This window comes from Denticeps clupeoides, chromosome 3, assembly GCF_900700375.1.
Source record: "Denticeps clupeoides chromosome 3, fDenClu1.1, whole genome shotgun sequence".
Lineage (NCBI taxonomy): Eukaryota > Metazoa > Chordata > Actinopteri > Clupeiformes > Denticipitidae > Denticeps > Denticeps clupeoides.
The window spans coordinates 11,996,039-12,009,490 of NC_041709.1; the positions used below are offsets into that span (position 1 = coordinate 11,996,039).

Consider the following 13,452-nt stretch of genomic DNA (forward strand, 5'->3'; position numbering starts at 1 on the left):
AAGTACAGGGGACAGACATGGACACATGAACACTGGCCACACAAAAACATGCGGCAAACACATGCAAACGTCGACGAGTTTACTCACCCTGGACTCCCCTTCACCCCTCCACTCCACGCGGTTGGGGAACAGGTAGAAATATCTGCGCTGCCACTGCGTGAGGAAGGGGTTGCCCAGCTTCAGCATGTAGCCATGCATAATGCAGTCTTTCCCTAAAGCGTAGTCTGTAAACACACACAAGGACCACAACCATGTACAGGCTACATTACTGGCACGTTAAAGAGGAAACTAACATGGTAGAGGTGTGTGTGTGTGTGAATGTAGTAAGTATGAACAACTATAGAAACAGACCATTTGAGCTTTCAATGAAATATCCTTTAAACTAATTAAAAGACAAAAAAAGCCCATAAACTAACTACTGCTATCCAGTTCTACTCCAAAAAATAAAAAAAAGTAAATGCTCATTATGTTCATTACTGACTGAGTGCCAAGCCATCAAGGGTGGGCACAAACTAACAACCATCAGGGGGCAGTATAGATCCAGGCTCACCTTCCTCATGGCCCTGCTGCTTGTTCTTGGCCCGCTTGCGTGCCTCGATCTTATCAGTGTCACTGTTGACCGCTTCGTACACAGTCTCAGCCACCTCCTGCTGCCAGCGTTCCGAAATGACCAGTGGGAAATTCTTATATAATTCCTGATCACTGTCCAGCAGCTGAGAAGAAATTGTGAGGGGGGGGATAAGAAATGAAAAAGAAAGGCAGAGAGATGTGGGGAAAGGAGAAATAAGCAGAAAAAAGAAAAAACTATATGGGCAATAAACTGCTCCTCCCTGCTCAAACATGCGGCCATTTTTTTCACTTATGCAATCCCAGACAAACAGCTCCTTTTCAACAGCGAATTTCCACCTTATAGTATACACTTTTGTTCCATTGCCTACTGGTGCTTTACAGCCAAGGAACGCCTCAAACCCGGTTTGAATTTTAAAAGGGAGGCAGAATAAAAATCTACCCAAGTGCCTCTGACATTTCCAAAAGGTTTACGTTATGCTAAGAACATTCTTGTGGACACTTAACAGAATGCCAGGCAAGCGATAGCTCAGAGCCTGTGGTCACTCAGCCACAGTTAATATGCTCTTGCTAAGAGCAGCCATGGAGCAACAGTTGCGGAAGTTATTTATTTATTAAAAATAGCACCAGAAGTACTGTATGAATCGGACAGGAGAAATGCTGTTCGAATTAAGAGGCTGGACTTACTTTTATGCCTTTGGTGTCCTCCTCATCAAAGGAGCCAATGTCAAAAGCATCAGCAGCATTGACTTCCCCCCGGGGAGGAATCAGGGGTGGAGAGTACTGCAACAGTGGGGAAGGGGGGAATTAAACATAACTATTTACCAAGTATAAAGATGCAAATAGAATTCCAAGAAATTATGTTTCATATTACTGGAGATACAATACAACCAATACAACCCCTATTCATGGGATTGACTAATATAAAATGATTAATAGAACAACAACAAAAAAAAAACACTATGCAAATGATTGTATAATTGCTTCGGTAGTTATTTATCAGACAAATACGAGAATTTTACTTGCATTTAAAAAGTGGGCAACACATTTGACCACAAAGTCACAGGTTCAAACCCCTCATCCTACCATTGTCTGGCTGAGCAATTGTGGCTCCTGCAACTACTGATTGTAAGATGCTCTGAACTATACTAATTATACAGATATTCTAAAATAAAAATAAAAAAAAAACAAAGGAAAAGACTTTTTAAAAATGTTGAATAAGGTTACACTAAGGTTACACTCAGTGGTTATACTAAATTAAGGCCTGCATCCCATCTTTTTGATCCAATCCAGAAAATCTATGTGTGACGAGGTCTGGGTTTAAATTGGATAAGTGAAAACTTACCTTCTGGAGATAGACCTGCTGCCAGTCAATCCCTTTGAAGAATGGATGCTCCTTCACCTCAGAGGCCCTGCATCCAACGCAAGGCACTCGGTTATACACTCACACTTCCATGTACAGCCACCAGGGGTCAGAATAAAAAAATAATAATAAAAAAAAACTGCACAGCAACAGAAGTGCCAGTCACCCCTCCACCCACCCAGCCTGACACTGGCTTTATCAAATGCTCCCTTCCACACCTGCTGCTGGCAGCTACCAAAGTGCTCTTCCAGTAGCGCTGAAACTAGCAGGTAGGCAAGAGCTGCAGTGTAAGACACTTCTCTCACGTGGTTAGACTGGAAGGGTTTCTAGCACATTGCCAACACCCACGCGCCCAAACATTGCCTAGAGCAGGATGTTGCGATTTGGTATGTATGTAGGCTAAGGTTACCAATGAACCTTGTACAAGTTCAATCCTAAAAGACAGGCAGTATCCACAGCTGAAGATAGTGGCGTCTTACCCCCGGCCGAGGCAGCCTAGCCTCTTGGCCACGTCTCGCTGTAACAGTCCCTCCAACAGAGACTTAAGTTCAGCAGAGAAAGAGTCGGGAAGTTCCACATTCTGCCGGAGAGGAAGAGAGTGAACAATCATCAGCTAATGGTGACCCCAACATGGTTAAAGTAAAATACATAGATAACCACAGCACTACCAGAATCACAATTATTACTCAATTCAGTGCAGACTTTTAAACATTACAATTCTGAAATCAGACCATAGTATGCCTTATGTCACATTCATTCTACTGTTTATGAAATTTTAGGAAAGGAAATCACAACGAGGAGGTGCCTTAGTGCTGCTGCTGCTTTTTAATCAATTTTTAAGGCTGAACTTAGTAACTCTGAATTCCAATTATTCCTATTAATAAACCAGTTCAGTTAACAGTCACACACTGGGGATATGATGCTTCCTAACTTTGTTTAAAGCTATTAGGACAGGTCTTATGGGAATCCAGTTATAGTAGCTGCAAGACAAGGGAGGACTGCTTCTTTTATTTTAAACACAAGAGTGATTAATGACTGAAGAACTAAAACAAACAAAAAAATCAATCAATCAATACACATACTCTTGTGGTTTGAGGTAAAAACTGGGTGGGTGTGTAGGCACCTCCGCTAGACCATTATCACTGATCTGGAGGGAGGAGGGTATGAACCATCAGAACACTGCTTTAGTTCCAGATCCAGAAGACCAGCATAGTTTTTAGATTAGATAGATTTTATTATTTACTGTGAGCAATGCATTTACATAATGTGCCTGACATTTTTTTCATAATTTGTCAAAAGACATTTATAAAATTGAAAAACAGCAGCTTTAACAATCCACGACAGAAAATTCTCCAGGCTTGAGATGAGGGGCAAGGTTAAAACAGAGGGACATATTTCAACAAGGGTGGATGAAATAAATTTAAGAACTGGTGGTGATTTAAATTGCATTCTCTTTAGTTCAACTTTAGACTGTTGCCTCTCCAAATTCTATTGTATGCACTTTATTAAGAAGGTCTTAAATTCTACATATCAGCCCCCTTTCATAGCCCCAATATACATTACAATTATTGATCATGGAGTTTTAATTTTCTGTGTCAGAATTCTTCTCCGTCTAGCATAAGTGACACACAAAGCAAAATCACAGGAGGTCTGGTTGCATCACTCTGCAACGCTAAAGATGGCTTGTGCTGTCAGACTGGATATAATTCCCCTGAGCCAAATATATTAATTGTTCCCTGACATTTTTTTTTTTGCTTTGATTTAGGTCTTAGTGGTTCCCTAATACGTATAATAAGTCTTTTTCCGAAATTTAACCTTGGTAAATTTCAGCCACTTTGAAACAGTACCACAATGAGATTTCACAAGGATGCGCTGTTTCTGTGTCTGTACCTTTAAATTAAAGTGATTGTCATTGTGAAGTACAGCACAACTCTGCTTTTAACCCTCAGTGAGCAATAGGCAACCATGACATGCATCGATTACGGGTCCGATTCCTTACCCAATAGGCCACCAAATAATGAGTTGGACAGAGGCGGGACGAGGAGGAGAGCAACCTATAGAAGTTGCAGGGATATCTGTGGAAATTACGTCACCCATACCATTCACCATCCACAATGTTTGGCGCAGACAGGAAGTACTGTCTTTTCCCAGAAAAAATAAAAAAAAATCCTTGTGACAACATTAAGGGAAGATTTCTGCTGCTCTCTGAACAGTGAAGCAGAATGGCCAAAGCACTCTTCATACAAATCGCCATTTCCAGCCACGGCAGGGACACAGACAGGCTAGGGGAACTTGTTTTAAATGTTAAATAATTTAATGTCAGGGGACCTTTAAAATAGTTCATATCACTCCAATCTGAATTTTCACTCAGCCAGATGATTTATGTATATGAACAAATGCTCAACATTAAAGATGGACAACAACCAGTCATGTGATCCTTAGCATTAATCATAACCAAGGCACAAAAAAAAAAAAAGTCTGATATTCTTTCTGCTATTGTGGCTATTACAGATCATTAAATGCCACAGACCCCATCTAAAGGCACAGACCTCACATCAATTTTCCCCAATTTGGACATACCTACCATAGGTTGAGACACTATAACTAAACTGAAATTGCCTGCTGCAGGATGGCAAAGCCCTCAGGCTCAAAGGATTCCCAATAGAGTAAAATAAAACTACTAAAATGGCTTCTTCAATCATATTAGATTAATCTCAGACCTTATCTCTTAAAAAAAGAGATAAACTGGGATTTTATATATATAATGTTTACTACACATCTGAAATAAATCTTATAAACTCACTTGATCAAATTGTTTTATTAAAATCTGACCATTACTCTATATAATAAATCTTGAAATTGATTTCACTTGGTGATGGAAAAATATCTGACTGGGTGGGATGAGGTCTTATATTTATTTTTACACCCTGCGAAAATCTGGTTTTGGGTTCTCTACCCTTCTTCGATTGTAGGGGTCTGCACTAACAATGACTTATTTCCCTTCTCTGAACTCCAAGGAAGCAAATGCTGTACCCATCCCCTCAGTAATTTGCAATGTCACTGACTAATACAGAAAGCAACAAGACCAGGTCTGTACTACACATGTCTCCTCCATGCTTGGTGGCTGACAAAAGGAGTCTGATTTGTCAACAGTTCTTTTTTTTTTTTTATATATCTTCCTTTCAAGCAATGTGGTGTATATTTGTCACCAATTTATGCCCTTTGGAGAAAATGTGAATGCAATTATATTAATGAGATTAATAAAATGTGAAATAATACCAAAGCTCCCACACAAAAAGAAGCGTTATCGTTTCAATAAATAAATAAATTCAATAAATGTATCCTACTTGTGTGTGGACTTCATGTGGTTTTCACACATATGTATTGAGCAGTAAACCGAGTGTATTGAGGCACTCACCATGGTAAGTGTCATACGATCGATCTCATGTTTGTCTTTGGTCTTGTGCTGCCGGAAAGGGCTGTGCCTACAGAGAAAAAGAGTTAAACCATCATTGTGCACACGCTGAACTGTGGAGCAGAGAGGCCACTCGATATCCACTCAATACTAAAAGGCTGTGGCTCGAAGGGCAAGTGAAGGAGTTTCTGTGAAACACAAGGCTGTCCCTGTCCTGCCGATGGAGCTGGTATTGATCTGGGTGTAGGACAAGCCTTCCACTGGACAGCTTTTTGTGTGGCATGAGGGTCTGTTAACTCGAGAGAGGTTGTGCTCAAGCAAAAGATATTTTGTCTCCTGCTGCAAGCATTGCTCGGCCATTCTGACCCCTGCTTCTGTGCTTTGAAGAGTTCAAACGCAGTGAGGTGTGTGTGTGTATACGAACACACAAAGCTCACACATCAATGGAGAACTACGTCACTCTCCCTCTTCCATCACCTCTCCTTCCCTCACCCACAGCCCTGCCTCCATGCTTAGTAACTGTTACCGTAGCAGCTCTCTGAGTGCCCTGTGCTGTGATGTCTGTGGGATGACCTCCCAGGTCGAAACCTCTGGCATTTAAACTTTACACTTCACTTCAAACAGTTGTGATTGAGAGAGCGAGAGAGTGAGGGCAACGGGGGAGGGGAGTGGTGGCCAAAGTAAGAAGTAGTTGGACAGAGAAAGAGCTGCTGTTGAGCAGAGAGACATACCCTCGCAGGAGTTTGAAGAGCATGCAGCCCAGTGAGAACCAGTCTGCGCTGCTGTCATACGCTGTGCCCTTCTGCAGCACCTCTGGGGCCATGTAGCCATGGGTACCACTGCAGGAGAGACCAGATTCATCAGTAAACCTCAGCACATTCAGTAGGCATCATGAGTCCATATCCAGGCTAATTTAAAAAAAAAAAAAAAACGTTAAAATAATAATAATAATAATATAGATTTGTCTCATCACGTCTTTGCTAATGAAATTCCTCTATTTATTTAAATAAAGTATGGTCAGTGGACCTTCAACAGACACAAACAATAACTACCAGACACAACAAGAACCCAAACTTCTCAACAGGAATTCACCTCTCAACCACACACACATATCCGTTGCTACCCCCCGAAACAATATCTAAACCCTCAAACAGAATTCATCCATTCAACCAATACACATCCCTCCCTTAATTTAGCTACAAGCTGGAGATACATCCGAGTAAAGGAACTCACACGCTGGCATGAGGTTTCTTCTTGGAGAAGTCGCAGGCTAAGCCCAAGTCTGAGATGCGGACATGACCGTGCTCATCCAGGAGGATGTTTGCCGGCTGACGGGGGAGAAAAAGAAACAGAGTTTAGGAGACTGTTTGCTATCTTTCAGAATAATCAGTCCTGCTGAATAAAAAAGTGCCACAGCATCACTTACCTGAAGGAATACCTAAAACAGTCTTGCATCCTTAAAATTTTCAAACATTCGCTCAGTATCTCACTACGGGAACGCCCTCGGAGTGACCAATGACACCACGTGCGTCACAGACACAGCTACAGTCCACCGGAATGGCCTACTCATGAAAGTGAAGTTGTGAAGCACATTCTGGAGCAAAGCAAGAACACACTGCACACAACTAAATGTGTCCTCTGCATTTAACCAATCACCCTTGGTGAGCAGTGAGCAGCCATGGAAGGTGCTTGGGGAGAAGTGTGGGGACTGTGATTTGCTCAGCGGCATCTTGGCAGCTCGAGATTCGAATTGGCAACCTTCCAGTTACAAGTGCGATTCATTACGCGCCCCATGAAGTGGTGACCTAGAGGGCCACTTCCACCTGCCTCATACTATGCCCAGTGCCTGGACTGTGGCTCAGGTTCACAGGTCAAAGATCTCGCACCAGAAGGCAGGTTCGCAGTCACATTACTCACAGAGGATAGCAGTCTCAACCTGGCTACGCACAGAATATGTCCCTAACATGCTGAGGTGTGTGTGTGTGTGTCTCATATATACACACACACACACACACACACACACACATATATATATATATATATATATATATATATATACACACACACACACACACACACATATATATATATATATATATATATAGAGAGAGAGAGAGAGAGAGAGATCTAGCACATAAAGAAAAGGAAAGTACAGAATAAACACTAACACATTACGTTCCTGAACATTTTTGAACTCTCCGGGGGACATAATGTCCAACCATGAGGCAAGGATCCCCATCCCATGTGTATTACATGTATGGGCGTGAAGCACGCTCAGGCGTCACTCGCTGACCTGGATGGCTGCGATTACTGTAAGGCCATGGCAGTCAGAATTCTGCAGAAGTCGCAATAGCCATGATGTGCAGCCCATTGGTCTGGTCGAGGTTTGAAAATGAGCCACGGGCAGGCTGGGCCAGGTCCAGGGCAACCTCAGCGGCAAGAGAGACTGTTTCGACAGAAAGAGACTTCCTTGTCTGCGTGTGACTGAGGTGAAACGGTTCTAGGATAAACCTCTTTCCACCCTCATACCAGGCAAGGGCTGCTCTCTTTTGAACATTGGCGGAATGGAGGAGCTGGAATGCTAGGTGGCTCATCACCTCCAGAACCATCACTCCCAGGTAAAATGGAGCACTTCGCCCCCTCCATGCATCAGAAAATGTTTTGATATGTGCTTTCCACCAGAGCACTTAACCTCACTCCTGACAACGTAACAAATGAAGCTACTCTCAGAGCTGTGCTCGTACAATGGTTCTCGCGGTCTTGGGTGAGCGAACTTATCCAGTCTCAGTGATCGGCAGAAGGTGGATTCTCTCAACACCCTGGCGGACTGTAATAAACTGTTTGGCCCAGCAGTGCAGGCAAGGCAAGACAGGCGCAACCTCCAAAAGAAAAAAGGAGAAGCCTTCGATATCTGTTTGCCCAAGCTCAACACCGGCGAAGAGAACAAGAGGCGAAGCAGTTGTATGAGGCGGTCGCTGCAGAGTATCGCTTGCCTCACCCGCACAGCGGTAAAAAGCTTGGGCAGACTTAGGGATTCCATTTTACAGGATGCTGTTTGCCGCAAGACTTCCCGCATTCAACATGCTGGTTCCCTCAACTGCAGCCAGGGAATCAGCTCATGTGTTAGAGGCAGTGACCTGTCCCGGTGGAGGAAATGCAGCGGGGTTTTCGTTCTCGCTATTTCCGGGGCGCAAAGAAGGACTGTGGGCTCCATTCTGGACCTGCGTGTTCTCAACAAGCACCTTAAGCACAAGAGCCTTTTTTCGCTCACCGTCCTGGCGATTGGTTCACCATGACGGACTGGCAGAACACCTATTTTCATATAGGAATTCACTAATTTCTCACGGTCTCATTTGCTATTAGGACTCATGGCCTCTACTATAGCCGTGGTTCCACTGGCCCTGTTAAATATGAGGATGACTGTGACCTCTTTCATGAACTGGGGAGCCATGCATGAAGGCAGGAGAGCCAACGGGCTCTGGCCATCACTGCTTCGAGCTATAGGCTTTGATGCATTTTCTTCCCCACCTGCAGGGCCGTCATGTTCTTATCAGGACAGACAACACAACTGCTGCGGCATATACCAACCGGCAGGTCGGGACAAGCTCTTGCCGTCTGCACGGTCTTGGTTATTCTGTGGAGCAGCGTGCGCCTCGCTTCACCAGGTTTGATGAATTCGGGGGCGGATCTCCTCTCCTGGGCAAATCTCCTGTACGTGGAGTGGATGATCGTTAAGGTGCATCTGGCCGCTATATGGGCAGTTCACGTGGGGTTTGACAGCTCACCTGTTGGTAAGCACCCGCTCAATGTGCCGCTTTATGAAAGGAGTCCGCCAGCTCCGCCCAGGATGTAAGATTTTAGTCCGGTCGTGGGATTTGCCCCTGTTCCTCTATTCGAGCCACGGGAGGAGGTGAGTGTTTAACTCCTGTCTATGCTTCTCGCGCAGTCCTTAGCGGAGCGACTAAACGAGACTCATGTGTTTTCTGTTCACCCTTCCCGCATGAACTCTGGCCTGGACGATGCTAGGGTCATGCTCTTACCTGACCCTGCATTCGTTCCTAAGGTTGTTAGCTATGTTTATAATTGCAGCACTGTGGAGCTTTCAGGAGAAGATCGAGGGCTGCATTGTTTGTTTCTGTGGATTTACACGGACAGAACAAGAGTTTTCCGGAGGAGTGACCAGCTGGTGGGTCTTGGGCTCCTCTGGGCCTGCCTCTCTGAAGCACTTCCTGCCTCTGCAGGGGCTTAGGGCTGAATCTACTAGGACCATGTCGACCTCCAGAGCTTTATTCGGGAGCGTTTCTGTACATATTTGAGCTGCTACTAGCTGGGCTAGACCGCACACATTTCTAATGTTTTACCGGCTTGATGTCACGGACCGCCCATCGTGCATTGTCGATGCTGATTAGAATTTGTTGGAACTGCTCGGCGATCATCCAGAGGTGCTTCGGAAAGCATGCAATAGAGGAGTTGGCCATATCTTTCCCATAGTGAGATACCGAGCAACTATTTGAAAGAGAATGTTAGGTTACTCAACATAACCCCGCTTCAATGATAACATGAGTGAGGTATCTCACCACTTCGCCCTCCTTGCATTTGTTTGCATGGGGAAGAGCAGCAGCCCATCTAGGGGAGGCGGGGCTCCCAGTGGGCTTCCGCGATCAGCCATGGCGTGGGCATTCCCATAGTGAGATACCTCACTCATGTTGTCAAAGAACGGAGGTTACGTTGAGTAACTGAACGTTTTATTTTATCAAGTTTCCTGTTATATGCAGCAGTTACAGCAGAACAAATATGAAAGCAGATAAGTTAGTACCAAACCATCCTAAACTATACATGTTTAAAATGTCATGTAAAATTATTTTATTCTGTATCTAACATTTTAAATAGTCAGAAATGTTCGATACAGTCCTTAGCATTATTTGTTTTGCTAAGCAGTGTTCCATGTCTCTGTGTTCATCCCATTAACTAACATTATTCATGGTGTCTTCTGGACAATGTATTATTTTAAAATATCCTGACTGCAATACAAATGTTCCAATATGGAAGAATGTATTGATTGAAACTGAAAAGGCTGTTATTTATGTTCAGTGCTAAAATGCACATCCCAGAGGGACCATGGCAATATAGATGCACTCCTGCCGTCATAAGCATTACTTGGCCTTGTGCTCCCTGGTCCACAAGGCCAAGTAATGCTTAGCAGGGAGGAATGCAACATTAATCTTGCATGCTTTTGTTTAATTAACTAGATGTGAAAGCCTGATTGCACTCTGAATTTCACAAAAACAGGTTCACGGTTGAGTGTTTCTTCAGCATTCTGGCAAGTCTAAAATTCTGTCTCAAACGACATATAAATCATGAGGTCCCTGTAAACTAAAACTGTCAAGACAGAAGTGATCTGCTTTCTTGCTAAAAACTGTAGCAAAAAAAAAAAATAATAATAATAATAATTTCTCAAAAAAGTAACAGGGCTGCAAAACAAGTTTCTTAAAATATTCATGATGGTGGCTGAGTCCAAACCACGCCTCTGTAAATTTGACATGTTCCTTATGCTAAGACAGTAACCAGCACAGGATATAACAAAATATTTCTCCTTAAAAGATTTCCAGGAAAGGAGGACTGACCTTCCAGTCAAACAAGAAGTACAGTGAAGAAATTACATGAACTAAATCTACATATCAGACCAGCACCAAGAGACATACAATCAATAGCAGGTAATGGTTTGACTAGAGATGAATGCACGGAATTAAAAGGGCTCTTACTTTGAGGTCTCTGTAGACAACAAATCGATTGTGCATGTGCTCCAGGCCCAGGATGATCTCAGCCGCGTAGAAGCGCATCTCCTTCTCGCTGAACACTCCATGCTGGGAGAGGTGATAATGCAGGTCCCCACCTGAAATGCACAAACACTTGTTACATGCAAGGCTAACTATTGAGGCAAGCTGAGAAGCCACTTTACTGTAGGTTGTCCTTTTTTCATAATCATATTTCAATAATACACATACACCGATCAAGGCCTGTTTATTTCCATTATTTGCTCATTAAATAACATTTGAATGTTTGCCTTTATGCTTTGTTACTGTTTATCTCTCACTTGCCCTCTATATAAATGTACACATATTGGGTGTTCTGAGCAGCTCTCAATATGAAGGAGACTCCCAAAACTACTGGGAGAGGTGGGATGTCAGCTTAACCACAAGCAATCATGTTGCTTATATTTGGTCACTCGAACTAAAGCATCTGCAACAGTCAATAGCCAGGATAGAACTGTTGCTGTGGTTGTCTCTCCAAGATTTGCAAATTGGGTGTGGTGATGCACAGGTGGTTTTGTAGATTGGTCATATTAGTGCTTTTATCAGCTCCTTTCACATTTGATTTGAAACCAAACAGCACCAACAGTGGTGCTGTTGCATTTAGCTAAATTGCCTGTGATTTTCCGCATTTGTATATGTACAGCAAATAAATAATTTCATTACACAAGGAAATGTAACTTCTACTGTACATATGACTAAAATCTATTCTGAAAAGAAACTATTCTATAAATGTGAAAATAGTCACAGTAATTGGGATGAGACAATTCTGTTATAACTGCAACAGGTCTACAGTCCCACACGTTATGAGCCACACAACAACAGTACAGAGTAAAGAATAAAACATCCCCATTAGCTGTTATCAGAGGTAGGTCATTCAGAGAAAAGAGAAGATCTCTGCAATCTCACACTTTTCATTTCTTTCATGGCTGAGGCATCACAACGTGTAGGCATGAGAACTGGTTGTACGAGATGATTACAAGATTTACGGCATTAGAGTCACAGAATGGAAAGACAAAGGCATCCTGGTTTACCACCCGGGCTGGCAGCGGACGGAGTGGGGGCCTGGATCAGGGTAATCTGCTTAGGCAGAGGCCTGCAGCGCTCGGGTTCAGAAACAGATCATACATGGCTGGGTAGAGCCAGCTACTTACCGTTCATCAGGTCCAGGATGAAACACAGTTTATCAGGGGTGTGGAAGGCATATGTCATACACACAATGAAAGGGCAGTCCTGCAGATGGGGGAACGAGAGAAGGACAGGGAAATTAATGGTGTTGCTTGTAAGGCCTGAGTTTGTGTGTGCGGGATGTTGTGTTCGGTCCGAATCAAGTCAATCTGTGGTCAGCCTCTCACTCACCCCTGTGCTGACCAGAGACAGCATGATCCTCTCATTCAGAGCGAGGGTTTCACCCTGCTTCATCTTAATCCGCTTCTTGTCCAAACATTTCATAGCATACCTGAAGTGTGTACACACACACGCACACACACACACACACACACACACACACACACACACACACACACACAAGATTGAGTTGAGTAAATCATTAACGGGCTTAAACCACTCATGAAGGTTCCTGCTTCCCACAAACCTACATTTTTCCCGTGTCAGCTTTTCTGCAACCGTACACTTCGCCAAAGCCTCCTCTGCCAATGATCCGATGAACACTGAAATCGTTCATCGTCAGCTGGACACAGAAATGGAAGAGAACAATCAGCACGAAAACCTTGGCAGACAGGTTTGGTACTTAACTGTGTACAGGGTTTTACGGCCAAGCACACTTTGTACCTCAATGGTCATAAACATATGCATGTCGCTGTCTACATCTGACGAACACACAGCAATTACACCCTAGTAGGAGGTAAACTCACATGTATGTTGAGCTCTACATTCTTCCATTGGCAGAAGCGAGTGAACTTGTCACTTTGGCAGGGACAGGAAGAGAGGAATTGAAAAATTAAATAAATATTACACACTTTCAGGAAACAGACGACTGAAACAAGAGTACGTCAGGCAGCAGAACTGAAATGGCATGAATCTACAGATAATATGAGTGAGACCGCATTAGCTTCCTCACCTTTCAATAAATTTCTGAAAGATCTTCCCTCGCAGGCTATCACAGATCTCCAAAATGTACGGCTGCAGAAGACAGAAAGGATGTGAGGGGGGCTGCTGACGTCTCTTAATCCCTGCCTGCCTATTTGGCCGTATCTAAACAACCCAAATACACACACTCGGCTATGTGAAACACTGAGATTCAACCAACAAACTCTGCTGTTTGCATTGCAGAGATT

General features: G+C 43.5%; 1 protein-coding gene across 2 annotated transcripts in view; it reads right to left on the minus strand.

Moving 5' to 3' along the window:
• grk3 (G protein-coupled receptor kinase 3) overlaps positions 1 to 13,452 on the minus strand; it is a 34,228-nt gene that overhangs the window by 5,173 nt on the left and 15,603 nt on the right. For both annotated transcript variants that reach the window (XM_028971428.1, XM_028971429.1), the window contains exons 6-19: positions 13,236 to 13,297; positions 13,030 to 13,081; positions 12,754 to 12,845; positions 12,515 to 12,614; positions 12,310 to 12,388; positions 11,108 to 11,238; positions 6,579 to 6,673; positions 6,077 to 6,184; positions 5,349 to 5,415; positions 2,410 to 2,510; positions 1,913 to 1,979; positions 1,255 to 1,350; positions 551 to 713; positions 88 to 224 (exon numbers count right to left, since the gene is read on the minus strand). In XM_028971428.1, the coding sequence (XP_028827261.1) occupies positions 88 to 224; positions 551 to 713; positions 1,255 to 1,350; positions 1,913 to 1,979; positions 2,410 to 2,510; positions 5,349 to 5,415; positions 6,077 to 6,184; positions 6,579 to 6,673; positions 11,108 to 11,238; positions 12,310 to 12,388; positions 12,515 to 12,614; positions 12,754 to 12,845; positions 13,030 to 13,081; positions 13,236 to 13,297 (1,350 nt within the window). The remainder of the gene's footprint in view (positions 1 to 87; positions 225 to 550; positions 714 to 1,254; positions 1,351 to 1,912; positions 1,980 to 2,409; positions 2,511 to 5,348; positions 5,416 to 6,076; positions 6,185 to 6,578; positions 6,674 to 11,107; positions 11,239 to 12,309; positions 12,389 to 12,514; positions 12,615 to 12,753; positions 12,846 to 13,029; positions 13,082 to 13,235; positions 13,298 to 13,452) is intronic.